Below are 16,735 nucleotides of genomic sequence, written 5' to 3'. Positions count from 1 at the left end.
CACTACATAAATGTTATACCACAATCCATCACATATATTATAATAAATATTTATACTATATTTAAGTATATATATATTGCATAGATGTATATTGTATATGCATTATGTAAAATACAATGTGTGTGTGTATATATATACTGCATATTCAATATATTCTGGCGGTGGCAAACATAAGCCAAATTCTCTCGCATAACGACTAAAAAGAGAAAGTAAATGGAGAGAGATCTATCTGAAAAAGGAAAGTAGAGATTTTATGCCGTCTGCCGTGAAATTGAAATAGGAAAGTAATTTGCGGGTTGGAGGGAAAATCGAATGCCTGAAAATTTCAAATTCGGACAACCTCCGAAAGACAAGTTGTCACCAAACCAAATCCCACGTTTTTGCTCATTACTCTTTGGAACGTCATAAGATTAAAAAACTTCGTTCTGCCCGAAGTTACTCATTTCCCCTTCTCTTCCTTCTCCCTCTTCTCTCCTCAATCTGTCTTCTTCTTCTTCTTCTTCTTCTTCGCCAGGGAAAAGTCAATTTTTAGGGCTTCTCATTTCATATCTTGTTTTTTTTTTTGTTTATTTAACTCGAGTGACGCAAGTGTCCGTACGAGACGAATTGTTTCGGGGCGAGAGGGAAATACGGGGAGAGGAGAATCGGGCATGTCGCAGAACGCTGTGAATGTGGCTAGCGGAGGGGAGAATGCTGGTTCCGGCTTCAATTTACCGGATGAAATCCTGTCGGTGATTCCGTCTGATCCATACGACCAGTTGGATCTGGCTCGGAAGATCACGTCCATGGCGATAGCCTCGAGGGTCTCGAAGCTGGAGGCCGACGCGGCTAGGATGCGCCAGATGATCCACGAGAAGGATCGCCTGATATATGAGCTCGAGGAGAAGGCCTCTCAATTTCATCGGGCTTTTCAGGAGACTGAATCGAGGTTGAAGATGGTTCTGGATGAGAATGTAAGGCCGCTGTCTTTTGGTTCTGAGTTTTGCATCTGTTATCTTCTTCGATGTTTCCTTTTTTTTTTCTTCGTTGTGGGAAACAAAGATTTTGATTGAATTTGTTGCTGGTTGATATCTCCAAGGGAATCAAATGTGGTTGGTTTGGTTTATTATTTTAAGATTTTTCAGTTAATTGAAGGATTAAGAATGGAAGTTGTAAGCTTAAGCAAAACAAAATTTGTGATAAAATGCTAGGCTGACTTTTCAGGAAATTTTGAGCTATTGTTTTTGCTTGTGGTGTTTGGTTGGTGAGAAAATTAGTGAAAATGGGAGCAAACTCTAGCTGTCATAAGCTTTATGGGGCCTTGTGTTTTCAGTAGAATTGGAGTTTAGAAGATGAATGAATTTTTATGGTTTTGTTGGTTTATTAGGTTCATGTCATATAGTTGGTTGGGGAAGCTTGGAGAGGAATGCGGATTGTGATTTCAAGTACTTCTATAGATGAGAAGTTCAGCTCTATTAGATGGGGATACTGGTCTGAATCTTGCAGCTGTCATTGTGAAATATAGAAAGATGGCAGTTGTAATTGAATGAAACTTTGGCTCTCAGTGAACTAAAACGCGTTCTGGAAGATTGTCATTCACGAAAATTTCTTTTCAGTTCCTTTTTTCTCGTTGGATGATTAAAAGTGTTCTTTTTTATTACTATGTATTTTTGTGCGTGTTGGAACAACCCAAAGAAAAAGGAAAAGAAGGAAAAGAAAAAGAAAGAAGATAGGTAATTCAGAATTTCAGATGGCATTTTCACCTTTTTAATCTGTGAATGATAATTCCGTCAGGATGTTTAAGCTTATTAATCCTTTTTAAGCTTATTAATCCTTTCTCAAATCCTGCAAAAAAAAAAAAGGAGATTGGTCTCTAATTTTCAACTGAGAAGAAAAGAATTAAGGGTAGAAGGTTTAGTTTGGTCTCTATTGATTTTTAACGGTGAAGTGGAGTATTACAAACTTTTGATATTGTGCTTAACAATTTGAAATCACTAACTATATTCTTGTTTTTGACTAAAGATGAAGCTCTTGAAGGAACGAGATTCATTGGCAATGACTACGAAGAAGCTTGGCCGTGATTTGACTAAGGTGAGATTCCTCATATATCAATTTGATATGGCTTGCTAAAGTGAACTCATTTGCAAAGGGTTTTAATGATCTATGTTTTAATTTCTTATTTTTGTTGATTTAAGTGTTCTTTTTTCCTGCACAATAGTGTTTGATTCCAATATTCTTTGGGATAATATCTCAAATTTGTATATATTAAGAAATTATAATGATTTATTTAAGTTACTATTAATAAGTATTTTATCGATTTATTGAATTTATATCTATCCAAACCTTTTGTTAAATATTTGTAAGTTTAAGATATATAATTTATTTAAATATACAAAGGTAAAAACAAGTTTGTATAAACCTTCAAAGAACCAAAAAAAAAATTAAACAAATTTAACATCATAGGGACGTTTAGGTAATTACACATATACTTGTTCTATAGAAATTCATATAGACCAAATATATGACTTGGTGCTATTTATTTCTATTCAATCCTACCTTCTTTTTTCCTAATTGTATACCAAATGGTACCCTTAATTTTATCTCAATAAATGGAACTAGTACTGAATATTTTTAAGTATTTGTAGTTGGAGACCTTCAAAAGGCAACTAATGCAGTCCCTGAGTGATGACACTGCAACAGTAAGATACCTGGATCTGAAAGCTTAGCTGTCAATATTCATTTCCACAAGTTGGGTGTTTATTCTTTTACAATTTTATTGCATTGTTTGTTACTTTTAACAGCCAGCTGAAACTGTTGACATTGGGACTTGTGATCAGTCTGTTCCCAAAGCCTATCCGGACAAAGGTACCATAAAAGCTTATGCGATTAAGCCTTAAACATTTTATTTTTTTCTCTTATTAATCCATTGTTCTCTCTACTTCTAAGGATTAGCATAATTTTTGTTGGTTTTCAGCCTCTTTCCTCTTGTCGGTCATTATTTGATTAATATATTCTTTTTCTCTCTTGACATGTAGATGAGAGTACAAATGGCTCTGTACATAATTCTTACAATGGCTCTATAGACACAGGAAACCCAGTTGATGAGGGTAAATTCAATTGTTTTCTCTTATTTCACTAATATTATTCATATATTCCCGTGTTACAACCAGAAAGAAAACATAATGAGACTGACCTATAATATCATTTTAGCTGAATTATTTGAGGGTCTGAATATCTGTCTTGCTATGAATATGAAATGGTAAATGTGCTAGAGCTGGCTGTCATGAGTGATATCTGTAACTCATAATCCTAGCCTTTCAAATTAAATATGAAAATGAGTGGTTATTAATTTATCCTTTTTATTATGACAACAGAAAGCTGAAACTATTTCCTCCTTTTGTTTTCCCGGAGTTGGAATGACCTCAAATATCATAATATACAAAACAATATTATGATATTCAAGCTGCTATTAAATTCCAGTTCTTTGTTTATGCTACTGAAGTAGTTAAGTTATTAGAGGTTGTACCTGTACTGGCATTTAAAGCATGTCCTTTGCTCAACAGTCTCAAGGCATACTGTGAGAAGATTTTCAATGACTCCGTATATCTCGCCCAGACTTACACCATCTGCAACTCCAAAAATTATTTCCACCAGTGTATCTCCTAGGGTTTATTCTGCTGCTGGATCTCCAAAAAGAATTTCTGGTACAGCATCTCCTACAAAAACACAATATGAAGGGCAGAATGCACTATTTTACCCATCAAGCCAGCAGTCATCAGCAGCAAATTCCCCTCCTCGTGGGCGCCCACTTCCAGGTTTGTATCAGCTTTTGAAATTTTACTATCCAGTTGGACTTTGGATTTAAACATTGGTTTCTATATTTTGAAATCTGTTTTGCTGCTTGTTATGGGTGTATTTTTTCCTCTTTCCGCCTTTTCATGTCTGTGTATCTGACTTGTATTCCTCCAACATTTTAAATTGTTTAGCACGCACTCCTCGTATTGATGGAAAGGAGTTCTTTCGTCAAGCAAGGTTAGTTCTTTTATTAAATTGATGAATTCCATTAGTTACTGGCTCTTCAAGAGAAAGGAATTGATTGATAGTGCTAAAAGAATAAATTGAAATATTGTTCTTGTTACTGTATGAAGAAATAGTGCTTGTCTTTATAGAGATACCTATGAATAAGATAAGGAAAACAAGGAATAGAATCTAACTGAACAGGAAATCGGTTAAAATAGAACTTAACCATATAGAATATAAGCTATATAGTAAAAGAATATAAGATAGCTTGCTATTATCTAATAATATAAATGATGTATTGTTATTCTAACAGATTTTTTTGCCATTCAGGAGTCGTCTATCATATGAACAGTTTAGTGCATTTTTAGCAAACATCAAGGAACTGAATGCTCAAAAGCAAACTCGAGAGGTAATGAATTATTTTGTTGAATATGTTGCATGGTTTTTATTTATTGAACTAATAGAGGTCTCTAAATTTATGCTCTCCAGGAAACTTTACGAAAAGCTGAGGATATATTTGGGACAGATAATAAAGATCTTTATTTATTGTTTCAAGGACTGCTTAACCGCAATGTACACTAGAATATCTCCAGTTGAAGTGGTCAAGTATTTGGTATGTATTTCTGGTGGTTGAAAATTTTGGATGTGTGTCACAGTGTCCAAATATTGTTTTTCCTTTGCCCATTTCTTTTCATGTGAAGGTTTTGGATTACATTTCTTCTATTGACATAAAAGTCAGAAAATAGGGAAAAAGAATACTTCCAAAATCTTCTTCCTTTAATAAAAATAAAGCCTTGTTTGCTTCCTTTAATGCTTCTATGCATTTATGGTGATGGATTTTCCTCCCCAGAAATGGTCACTTAATTTTAGAAACATGGCCACTTTCAGAAATCTGCTTTATAGTTTTGAGACAGCAAAAAATTGCATCTACTATAACTCTCAATTTGGAAATTATAACATGGTGTGGTGTCATGTGCAATAGATAATATGATTGCACTGAGACCTCCTGTAGTGTTTGCATTCAGGGATATTTAGAGTTTAGTGTCTTGGGAAACAAACATAAAGGAACTGACTGTTGAAGGTTCCTCTTGTAAATTACTGTGACTATAAACAGGTACGGCTGTATCTATTGTGTTCCATGTTTTTTTGGTGAAATAGGCTATACTCTCAATGGGCTGAGCTCTATTGAGAAGTATCTGATGATCTAAAGATATATGTTTTCAGTGTCAAATTTCAAGTTATTAATGATAAACAAACATGTGTTATTAGCTAATACAGTAGTTGATATACAGTGAGGTCAGCTAGGTGTTCAAATATGATGTGTTTAATACTTGTACATATTTATGAACTTTTTTTCTGGTAGGTACTTATTGTAAACTTGTGCTCACTCAATAAAATAAATTGGTCCATCATAATATAATAGTCTAAAGTCTTCATAGAAATTACTTCACCGAAACTTTCAACTTCTAAGTAAGTAATCAACATTTTGTTAAAGGCACTTGGTTATGGTGGTGCCACTAACAAATACATTTAGGTAAAACAATTACCTTCATGTCTCTCAAAACTACTTTTGCAGTGTGAGAAGTAGCAACAACCCATATCATGTCCTGCTCTGTGATATAGAACTCATATCTTCTTCCTCTTTTTCGTTGTCAAGTTAAACCAATTTATTTGTTTGTTTTCTCTACTGAAAAGTTTATTTGTTTATTCTGTTTTTTCTATCTAGCTATACCTTGCTGATTTACTTTTTTCTCAAGCATCCATCAATTTGTTTATATGGAGATTTTCTTTTTCTACAATTTTCTTGTATAATGTGAGTTGCATATATATTTGGAGTTGACAGATAAAAATTTTCTGGATCTGCCACTAGATAGATAAACTTTATTAAGGACATGATACAACTAACATATTGAGATCCTATGGGCAGAGAAGCTCATATCTTCTGGTGATAATGTAGTAACTATATCTCGAGCTTATCAAAATAGTTATAATCTTAGGCTGTATCGGTACACTGGGTGGCATGACTTTACTTTGCCATACTTAGTGTTTGGCTTTGAACTAGCATGGATAGTCTAAGCCAAACTCACTGGTTGTGGGTTGAAATAGACTGGGCAAGTTTGATAAGAAAACCTGACCGGATCTATTGACTACAGTGAGGTTCTTCCTTTTAGCATATTTTTCTACTGAATCCCAAATTCAAGACCCTAAAAACCCAAGCCATATTTTCCTGCTTCTAATTTCCCTATCTTGTTCTAGGAACTAAAAATACCTCCTTATCTCTTTGGATATCCAAGATCCATTCTTTTGTCAGATCTTCTCTTCTCTAAGTCTGTCTCTCTGTGATGTGGGGAGAAGCACTATGGACACGGCTGTTGCAGTAGCCTGGTTGCAGTTGGTGTTGCCTGTAACACAGTGTCTATTAATTTTCTAGACAAATCACTATTAGTCCTTTCTTTAAGTGATTAATGATTTTGTTGAGATGCTATGGTGTGCTACCATCAGATAGATTGTGGATTGCTATAAGAGACGAGTCTTTCTTATGGATAATATGAATAGTAACAGGAGGATAATCAGGTTGTTTTAAGTGTCATTATTTCTTATCACTGCATACGTTAGAAAATCAAATACAAAATATGGCAGTCCAAGGGGAGATCTGAATAAGGACTTTAAAAGGTTGGAGCTGACAATGAAAAATGAGAAAAGAGCCAAATGAAGGGGGCTAATGTCAAACTCCAAACCAGTTTGTACTGGTGTTGAATTTAAAAAGACTATCATATTAGAAGTTCATGACCTGTGAGCGTTTTGTCTTTCTTGAGAGATGATTCAGGCTAAGAATGGTTGTGATGGGTGGGGATGGAGGTTTTGCAGCACCAAAAGACTGGCAGTACTTATAACCAGTAATTTTGGTGGAAATAGAAATGTAAATAACTGAGAATAATGGTTACCACAAAAACTAAATTTAAAAAGTTAGCTTTTGATTTTTATTTAAGTTATCATTTTTCGGGTCTAATCGTTACTGTGAAATTGATGCATTTACTCATGTTGTATGCTAGTTTAAGGGAAAACTAGATAGCTGCCCTTCATAGATCATATCTTAAGTTTTTGGCCATATGATTCCTTATTAATTTGCCCCTGGAAGGCCAGGCATGGATGAGCTGATCTATTTTCGATATTGAATCATTTAAACCATGAGTTTATTGATTTCTGATTCAAATGTTGATTGCTGGCAGATTCCTGATCAAACTTGTTCATAAATGCAATGTGGATGGTTTGCAACTCATTCGGTCTCCACTTGTCTCAGTTGCATACTTTTCAGTTAACTAGCATAATGTGTTTTTGGCTTGTTTGTTCACCAATCGTGCAGGTGTGGTATGTAAATAATTTTGCTGCTTTGGCATCATCTGCAGTTAATGAATACTGATGGACAGTACTAACCTTTCTAGATTTTGACATACAATGAATTCAGCGGATATACTGTGCCTGTCAAAATTGGTTGCCTTTTCCCTGTCCAAAGAAGATAAAAGAAATCATTCTGAAGAAACCAAACTTGGTTTGTTTCTTCATTTCCATTTTCTTTTTGAGGGACCTACAGGCTGAAAAGAGATTTTTTCATGTTCATGTTTGAATAAACAGTAGACAATCATATATAATGTAATTGAAGGTAACATAGGTGTTTGCAGCTATGATGCAGCTGTCTCAAAAAAAAATGCTGCAGTTTTTTATATTTGTCGGCTTCAAAGTATGCGGCAAACTGGTTGGGCTGGGCTGAGAGGACTCCGGCAAATTGGGTACGTTTGGTTCGGGCCTTGCCCGACTAGGATGCAAACTCAAGCCCGAACCGAGCCTGAAAATTGTTAAAAAAATTAATATTTTTAATAAAATAAATAACAAATAACAGTAAAATTCAATAAAACTAACAGCAAAACACTAAAAGATATTAAATAATAATAATGAATTAAAATATTAAACTATTAATAAATTTAATTAAAGATGACAAGTGAAGGGATTGAGCTCGGCTTGCTAACAGTAATGGGTTGGGCCGGGTCGGTTTGGATAAGTAGTATAATATATGGTTCTAAAGCATCTTTTTCCTAGAATCTGAGCATCATTATGTATACATGTCTACGTACAAAATGCGTATGTATATACTAAACTAGGTATGAGCATATATTCTGCATATGTGCCTCTAGAACGTTGATTCAGGGTTGTAATTACTCTTTTCTCTTACAAATTTTATATATCATGTATGTATTATAATATAAATATCTTTGTCAGTAAGGCAATGTAAATTAGGCTAGGCATGGAATTGAAAGGGAAGTGAAGTTGTAGATAAAAGGCAGGACAAATCTTGGGCAAGAATCTCTCAGGTTTGCTTGGAGAAACAAAAGTAGTGTACTACATAGAACAAGAATTTGAATACTTGTAAAAAAAAAAAAAAAAGTGCTAATGAATTAAATCGATTGAAAAAGGAAAAGCGCTTCTCTGATCTTATGCTAAATTTTAAAAAATCAGTCTACAGATTCACTTCCAGGCAACATGCACCAACATGAGTTTGCTGGTCCAAGAACAACTTGCTTTTTTTAGATAGAAAGACATATATCCCTTGGAATTATGTCAGATCTTTGATCACCATGCATGCTACACCCTTTAATTATATATGTGTGTGTATATATACTTATATGTTCTTTTCTTCTTCTTTTTTATTTTCCCATGTATATCTAAGAAAATCTTGTTAAACTGATATTTTTGGGCAGTTAAATTTTAATTGTCTTGTCTCATTGAAAAACCATCTATATATTCAAAGAAAATCTTTTAAGATATGGAGCTATATATGTAGTTTGACTAACAAGACATGATTATAGTTATCCAGAGTCAAATGCTAAATGGGATTTCAAAGAAGAAAATTTTATGAGAAAACCTGTGAAAATAGATTTGATGTGCACAACCCAACAGAGAAAAAGAAGAAATTTAAGGTTAAAAGTGTTAAATACACTTGTAAGCAACTGTAAGTTCATCAACTGTTTTTACCTTCTTTTATCTGATATACATGAACCTGTTTACCTTGAACCTTGACTTTTAAACCCTATTACAAAATTAAATTTGAAGAGGAAAATATTGAATGGCATTGGAGTGAGTTTTAATCTGGGTTTGGAAATGATATATGCCAAAGGAACTCACACCACAAAATGTTGTTAAGCAAATGTATCCCTTTTATTGGGCATTGTAATCTTAGAAATCTTAGAAAGTTTAACGGGTTATTTAGACCAGAAAAAAGTATATGAATCATTTTTGAATTTAGGTCCATGACTATATGTTAGAAATGACTAGATGGCACCAACCCAGATTCTGTAATTTGATGGGTATCTATCTATCTATCTATCTATCTATCTCTTCCATTTGTTTCTTGTCGTTTCTCTTAACCATTTCTCTTCAGTAACCTTAACCGTGTGCCCATTTTCATGCTTCCAGTTCAACAACACGGTAACTGTTTCGAACAGTTCAAACTCAAATTATTACATTATCGAGTAACTTGAGGGGCAATTTCTGCAGCAATCCACGTCCTAATTCGTATTGTTATAGAAGAAAATACGGTATAGATTTGTTTCTTAAAAATCTCAGAAAAATTCCAACATGTTTATAATTTTCGGTGGGTTTGTATTTTTACATTTACGTAGAGTTGATTAATGAGTATTAGTTCATTCCCTAGATGGGTTATTGCACAACTAATGTTCTTAATTTGTTCTTAATATAAGCTTCTTTACAGTAATTAAAAGTGGAAGAATTGTCTACAAGGCACCTGATACTAAGTACTCACACCGTACTATATATTTTTCAATGTTAGTTCTCTCTTATCTTCTTCTCTGTCACTCAAGTAGTCTGGCCAAGATAAATACCAGTCAGAAAGGCATCCCTGCCTGCCATTAATCTTAAATATTCCACAGTTGCACTGCCATGGTATGGCTGAGTGCGCACTGCACAAGCTCCTGCGCTCTAATTGCATCGGAATTAGTAGGTAAAAGCTAAGCATCTTTCAAGACGATAATTTCATGTGGAAACTTTCAGAGACTATGATGTTTAAACTGGATTGACAAATTTAATAATCAAACATGGGATGACTTTTTCTATTAGGTTCATCCAAAGGTATCTAGATGGGTACTAGTAGCCAAATTTCCTGATAATAATTTTATTTTTTATTTTTTGACAGATGAGGGTATACGTGTTATATATATATGTATGTATAGGGTAAGGTGGTATATGTTAGATAATGATGGTCGTTTTTTATTCCTGCTGATAGATCTCCCAACTCTCACACTGCAACTCTTATCATTTCTTCATGTGTATGAAAGAGACATTTCATCACAAATTAAAGTAAAATCTTCTCTTCATTTAGTACCATACTTTTTTTCTCTCTGATTCTCTCCATTTTCTTTGTTAAAATAAAATAATTAATGAAGTTGGTTTTTATCGGCTTAAACTTTTGGAATAATCTCATCAGTCAATTATTTAAAATAGTACCAAAGTTATTGATATAATCGATTCAATTAAAAACTTAAAATTCATACTTTAGATTTAATCAAATACTTACGTAGTTTTACTATCACAAATAGTCTTTTAGATTATACGTAAGTTTAATACGAATGTTAAAGATGGTTTCTTGGGTCTTCAAGAAACTATATTTGGAGTGAACTTTGGCAAATAATATCTGAAAGTTTTAGAATTTAAGCATATGGAACTCAAGCAGCAGCCTCTTCACTGACAACATGCAGGAATGCATGCAAAATTTACTAGCTAGGTAAGAGCAGCTTATTGATGTGGCGTTTTACTTTAAGCCTATATATATACACATATATATAGTTATGAATACATATACACGGACGGTATTAATGCCATAAAAAGATGATTGATTGAAGAGATGAAAGTTTATTTTGGAGGGAGGGAGGGGGATATATGTCGTACTTGAATACCGAATGCAAATTTTACAAACCCATGTGTTTTGATTCTTTAGCTATATAAGTAGGCTACACCTTTTCATAGTATTATATTTATATATGGCGTACAGCTTTGAAGAGTATAAGAATAGTAATCAAATGTAAGGCCCTTTGTTTACCTTTAGATGGTCTCTTCAGCCTTCAGCTTTTACTTTCAAGTTGCCCAAATTTATATCTTTTACTTTTTCTTTTTATATTTTTTTGGCTATTAAGTTCATTGATTCCTTTTTCTTTTCTCAAAGCAATTTTTAAAAGCATGTATTTTAGAAAGAACTCTTTTTTTTTTTTTTAAAAAGAAAAATATTAAATATAAGATATAATTGTAAGTACCGTTTAGATTACGGTGTAATAGTATTAGCGGAACTAACTCATTTTTTTGATACACGAGTGATTGATGTAATTACAGATGATGTAGGTATTACAAATTTCTTTATAGGAGAAGGCATAAAATATGTCGGGGGAAGTCGCATATCTTTTTATCTATTATTGTATTTGTTCTATGTATTAATTTTTTTAAAATTAATTTACTATTTTTTAAATTTATAATATTTGGGCGTAAAGGCATTCCAAAGAGCATCAAATATGTATTTACTTGCTAACTCCATATTAATATGATATTGGATTTCATAAACCTTTGATTGAAACTCTCAACTAGGTTTTTTTTTGCTAACTAATGTTTGACAAACTTCCTTTATTATGGGTCAGGACATTATTTTTCTTTCTTGGTTATGCCGTAGTAATACTTCTGTCTTTTTTGTTCCGAGGCATAATTATCACTAGTAGTAATAAAAAATTACTAAATAATATCAAGTCGTGCATGTAAAACACCAAGTTTTGCATATAGGAATTGGATTCCCGACTAATTTTTTTTTTTTTTGTAATTTGGGAATTGAAGTGCCCTTCTCTATAGGCATTTATATCATGTAAAGGAAATATATTGGGATTCCTTACACTTTATTGAAATAAAATCTAGATCTCATAGACTAAATAAGTGACTTTTTACTTGATGACTTTGACTATCATTTGTTTGGTTGGGTGATTCATCTCTAAAATAATTGTAGAACATAACATTTGATTTACTGATAAATTTTTGAGTCAATTGATGCATCAACAATGCATTCCTCATTATCGTGTTGCTCACGTATTGTTGCACTATTTGAAGAAGACACTTAGGACAAGTCTCTTACTAGTTTCCTTTAATGCCCAGAACTTGGTAGTTTATTAGCGATTATGATTAGGTATCACCATCTCAATCTTTACATCCTAGCAACACGTTCGTTTCCCCCCTCATCTTGTTTATCATGAATAATATTAACGTGCCCCTCTTTTTTATCTGAACTCCCATGACATTCTCAAGCATAATGACCATATTTATGATAATTGTAACATTCAACATTCGAGTTATTAGACCTTCTATAGTTGCATCTTTCTCTTCATCTTCCACGATCTTTGCTTAACTGTTGGCTTTTATATTCATTTTTAGCATCACTTTGAGTATTATTTCTTTTAGACAATTGATCACGATCACAACTGTATCCTCTACTTTCCCTTTATCCTCTTTGCCTTCTACCATCGTTTAAATAGACTTTTGATTTGAGAATTTGCTCCAAAAAGCTTTTCTTGTATTCTCTTTATTTGTCTTCATGAGTTTGTAGTGATCCTTATAATTACTCAAAAACTATAGTATCTAAATCATTTGAATCTTCAATGATATACACCACATAATCAAATTTTGATAGTAAAGCTCAAAGAATTTTTCATACAAGACGAACATCTTCCATCGTCTCACTGTATCTCCTTATTTAATCCAATATAAACTTTACCATTGAGTAAAAAATTGAAATAAATTTAATATCCTTCATCCATAAAGCTTCAAATTCGTTTTATATAGTTTGAAGTCACATCTTCTTTATTTTATCAACTCATTGGAGGAAATTCTTTAAAATATCCAAAGCTTACAGTGCGATGGTTGAATCGGTCACCTTCAAGAATATAAATTTATTTAAACCTTGGTGGATGAGAACAAGGGCTTATTGATCCATCCTCCTTGTTTTTGCAAAAGTATCATTCTCATTTTGAGTCGAAGATACTTCATTTTTGGAAGGAGTAAAGTCTTTGTGTACAATATCTCACACATATTATGAGTGATTTTCATACGAAAACATCAAGTCTCATAGTTATCTTATATAAAACGAGAAAATTAGAATGAGAATAAATTATTACAACTATTTCTCAAGAACTTTAGAATTAAATAACCAAACTCTGATATCACTGTGTAGGAAAATTTTAAGAGAGAGACTAACTTTAGATAATTATTTGTTGAAAATTGAAGGAAGTAAAAAGAAAGACTAATATAAAAACTCAAGTTATTTCGTTGAAAAATTTTAAGAGGTGCACTACCTTCAGATAATTTTTATTAAAAATAAAAAGAAAAATAAAGAGAGACTAATAAAAAAATTCAAGTTATTATTTGTGATTGTTGCAAAAAAAAAAAAAATTCAAGTACATAGGTATATATAAACACTAACACAACTCTTAAAATCCAAATATATTAACCATAATTAACTATAATTCATGAATCATTACCACCTAAAAAAATTCTAAAAACGCGTATTAAAATTCAATTCGTGAACCATAATTATTTAGAAAAAAACTAAAAGATGTATTATATGTATAACTTTAACTCTTTAAAAGATAAAGATTTCCCTTAATTTGCAAGTTATTATTTTTAACGGTTTGCAAATTCGAATTGGATTATGCTCTTATCTATCGTCGTTTGAAAATTATTTTTATTATATTATGATTAATGTGTATGCATAATTTAATGAATAAATATAATAACTTAATAAAGAATAGTTTGAGTAAATTAGTTTAATTATACATATCATTTAATTAGAGAGTGAATTTGAGGAACAAAAACAGATTCCTTAAGTTAGAGAGGCAAGTCAAGAGGACGTGAAGACTAAAATACAGTAGTGATGATTTCATCCTTACTTGTAAATGTATATGTGTGTATGTATATATGTATGTGTATGTATATGTGTATGTGTATGTATACATATTGTTGCCAAACAAAATATACAGTGAGTTATTCGTTAGGAAAGGGCACGCGTTTACAGCATAAGAATAGAGTGTGTTTACAGAGAGTGATAGTTGAGTTAGTTACTGAAAAGCAGCTAATATGTTTTGGCACAACACTCTCCTAACTCACGGGCAGCTGCCCGGGAATAACAGCTTGCAACAAAGCCACTGCACTGCCCAACTTCCTACGTATAACTATACATATATATACACACACACACACACACACACACACATTCAACCCAACCCTTTTCAAGGATATGAGTGCACATAACATCCAAGCCTATACATATATATATGCATATAGCTAAGTCTCTCTCCACATATATATATAAAAATCATCTCCTCATCTCTTAATTTCTCTCTAAGTCTCAACTATATATATATATACATATATATATATATATATATTCATCAATGGCTTCTATCCCTAAGCTCTACTCTGATTATCCACTATTCAATCAACCTTCTCAATTTGCAAATCCCGATCATCTCCTCATGGACGGAGGCGAATCATTTTCCATCATTCCTGCTAATAATAACCTGTGGGGTGATCATCAAGAAAACTATCCAGTAATCTTGGATAATGACATCATTCAGCCGGAGGTGACGTCATCGCCGGTGACGTTCCCGGAGAGACTTGGGATTTCCAACTTGGTTGTGCCGGCGCCGGAATATTATAACATGGGTTTGTATGGCATCAATGTCGAGAATTATGGGCAATTAGGAAATTATTTGTGTGAGTTCGGGGAAGACAGCAGCTGCTGTAGTTTTTCTTCGCCGGAGTTCAAGCCGCTTTGTCCTACTGCCGGAGACAATTGGGTAAACATTTTTTTTTTCTTTATGTTATGTGAAAGTTCAAAAGATTAAATCTTTTTTTTTTTTTTTTTTTTTTGCGGGTTAAGTTCAGAATGTCTGAAAGTTTTGTTTTTTGTATGTTTATTTTCCAGGGAATTCTCGGGAACCAAACACCTCCGGCTGAAGAGAGTAATATAAAGGTTGGGAGATATTCAGTGGAAGAGAGAAAAGACAGAATTCTCAGGTACTTGAAGAAGAGAAACCAAAGGAACTTCAACAAGACCATTAAGGTTTCTCTCTCTCCCTCTCTCTCTCTCTCTACATATATATATATATATATATATTATACTGTGTGGTTTATTTGTTATCAAATTAATGAAAGTGATAAACTTTTCCTAAAAAGGAATTTAAATTTACGCAGTATGCATGCCGGAAGACCTTAGCTGATAGAAGGGTGAGAATTCGTGGGAGATTTGCGAGGAACAATGAACAATGTGAAGAGGATATAATGACATCCAGGAAGAATGAAAATCTTCACATGAATCACAAAGAAGAACATCAATTATTATTTCCTGATGATGCTCTGCAGGTATATTTATAGATGCTATATATATATATATTATATATTATATCCATAGACACCCAGTTCATAATAATAATGATGATAATGGTAATATTAACGCTGTGTTTTGTATGGTATGTAGATAAAACATGACGAGGAGTGGCTGCAGGAGGCGATGTCAAATTTGATATATCTACCGTACATGGCGGGTTGATGTGATGTATATATATATATATATATATATACTTGACGTAAATGTCAACTAATCTATATCAATGTAGGATGGATTATTGTTTTGAAATGGACATGACGAAACGATTGTAATAATCTCTAACAAGAGCTAGAGTTGTTCAATCCGTCGTCGTATTGGTTTCATGAATGGGAATGGATATGTATCAATTTAACAAAATCTACATTCATACTTTTGACCAATGTAATTGTCGGTGATTGGGATTATCATCAAATTTGCATATACATATACATACACATATACATATACATATACATATATATATATGCATGTTGTAAGAAGAAAGCTCAAATCTAATTTTCTGATCTGAATTTTCACCCCACTAATTAATATCTAAATAAGCAAATTACATTTAAAAAACATATATATACCAAATTTTCATTTATAATTATAATATTTATATAACGATTTTAATCACTTATGATAATATATAAATTTTTTTATAGATGAAATTCATTATTTATTTGATTTTTAATAAAATAAATAAATATTAAATTTATTTAACAAAGCATGTTTTAATTTCATAATATGCATTAAGTTTGTTTAATTGGTTTAGTGAAATTTTTAAATCAAATTATAAGTTTAAAATCTTTAGAATGTTTCTAGAAATCCCATATTTGCATGGATATCCATGTTAACCTTGTGGCCACCTCACGCCATGAGTATCATACATATATATATATATATATATGTCTTGTCACTCACATCTATATATTCCATATAATAGTAGCTAATGATATTGTTAACTCTTCTAACTACACAGTGTTCACATTTTATAAATAATATAATATAATATAATATATATATATATATAATATTCACATAACAGCACTTTTTACTTCTTTTACATTAACCTAATCAAATGATACCTAACTACAATTTTTATAATGTGGGAAGTCTTCTGCTTCCTTAAAGTATATCAACTATATATAAAGAGCACGAACATATATAGATGTGCATCTACATATATATATATATATATGTATGCGTATACTCGGTTGTACAATACACATATATTCTGCTAAAGAAGCAAAATTATGAAAAGTAAGATTGTTT

The 16,735-nt window shown here is 32.3% G+C and overlaps 2 protein-coding genes across 5 annotated transcripts; both read left to right on the top strand.

Moving 5' to 3' along the window:
- The first annotated feature begins 168 nt into the window (after positions 1–168).
- LOC110825896 (uncharacterized protein At4g15545) lies at positions 169–7,664 on the top strand. 3 transcript variants are annotated; one of them, XR_015819481.1, is made up of 11 exons: positions 170–953; positions 2,002–2,070; positions 2,625–2,678; positions 2,781–2,844; positions 3,015–3,086; positions 3,543–3,794; positions 3,966–4,011; positions 4,330–4,408; positions 4,489–4,612; positions 7,230–7,363; positions 7,443–7,664. XR_015819481.1 is itself a non-coding variant. In XM_022056438.2 (10 exons), the coding sequence occupies exons 1-9, from the start codon at positions 651–653 to the stop codon at positions 4,579–4,581; spliced, it is 1,032 nt and encodes a 343-aa protein (XP_021912130.1). In that variant the 5' UTR covers positions 169–650; the 3' UTR covers positions 4,582–4,612; positions 7,364–7,664. The 3 variants fall into 3 exon arrangements, 2 of the variants coding, with proteins under 2 accessions (XP_021912130.1, XP_088077228.1); XM_022056438.2 differs by lacking the exon at positions 7,230–7,363 and having other exon boundaries at positions 169–953; positions 7,364–7,664; XM_088221102.1 differs by having other exon boundaries at positions 7,230–7,664.
- A 6,262-nt stretch (positions 7,665–13,926) lies between these two features.
- On the top strand, positions 13,927–15,858 carry LOC110825895 (uncharacterized). Of its 2 annotated transcripts, none has more exons than XM_088220029.1 (4): positions 13,927–14,891; positions 15,020–15,157; positions 15,271–15,456; positions 15,572–15,858. In XM_088220029.1, exons 1-4 carry the CDS (start codon positions 14,487–14,489, stop codon positions 15,641–15,643), a joined length of 801 nt encoding a protein of 266 aa, XP_088076155.1. In that variant the 5' UTR covers positions 13,927–14,486; the 3' UTR covers positions 15,644–15,858. The 2 variants fall into 2 exon arrangements, with proteins under 2 accessions (XP_088076155.1, XP_021912128.1); XM_022056436.2 differs by having other exon boundaries at positions 13,936–14,891; positions 15,289–15,456; positions 15,572–15,851.
- Positions 15,859–16,735: the final 877 nt, after the last annotated feature.

The sequence above is a fragment of the Carica papaya genome, chromosome 5 (genome assembly GCF_054855325.1).
Source record: "Carica papaya isolate Zhongbai chromosome 5, ASM5485532v1, whole genome shotgun sequence".
NCBI classification, from domain to species: Eukaryota; Viridiplantae; Streptophyta; class Magnoliopsida; order Brassicales; family Caricaceae; genus Carica; species Carica papaya.
This window is presented reverse-complemented; position numbering and strand designations above follow the sequence as displayed.

What these genes read in the sequence shown, in the direction of transcription:
- LOC110825895 (XM_088220029.1), top strand. Translation starts at nt 14,487, where the DNA reads ATGGCTTCTATCCCTAAGCTCTACTCTGATTATCCACTATTCAATCAA. An exon ending in CTACTGCCGGAGACAATTGG is followed by an intron (nt 14,892 to 15,019) that starts GTAAACATTTTT and finishes TTTATTTTCCAG; the next exon opens with GGAATTCTCGGGAACCAAAC. An exon ending in ACTTCAACAAGACCATTAAG is followed by an intron (nt 15,158 to 15,270) that starts GTTTCTCTCTCT and finishes TTTCCTAAAAAG; the next exon opens with GAATTTAAATTTACGCAGTA.
- LOC110825896 (XM_022056438.2), top strand. Translation starts at nt 651, where the DNA reads ATGTCGCAGAACGCTGTGAATGTGGCTAGCGGAGGGGAGAATGCTGGT. An exon ending in AGGAAACCCAGTTGATGAGG is followed by an intron (nt 3,087 to 3,542) that starts GTAAATTCAATT and finishes TTTGCTCAACAG; the next exon opens with TCTCAAGGCATACTGTGAGA. An exon ending in CTCAAAAGCAAACTCGAGAG is followed by an intron (nt 4,409 to 4,488) that starts GTAATGAATTAT and finishes TATGCTCTCCAG; the next exon opens with GAAACTTTACGAAAAGCTGA.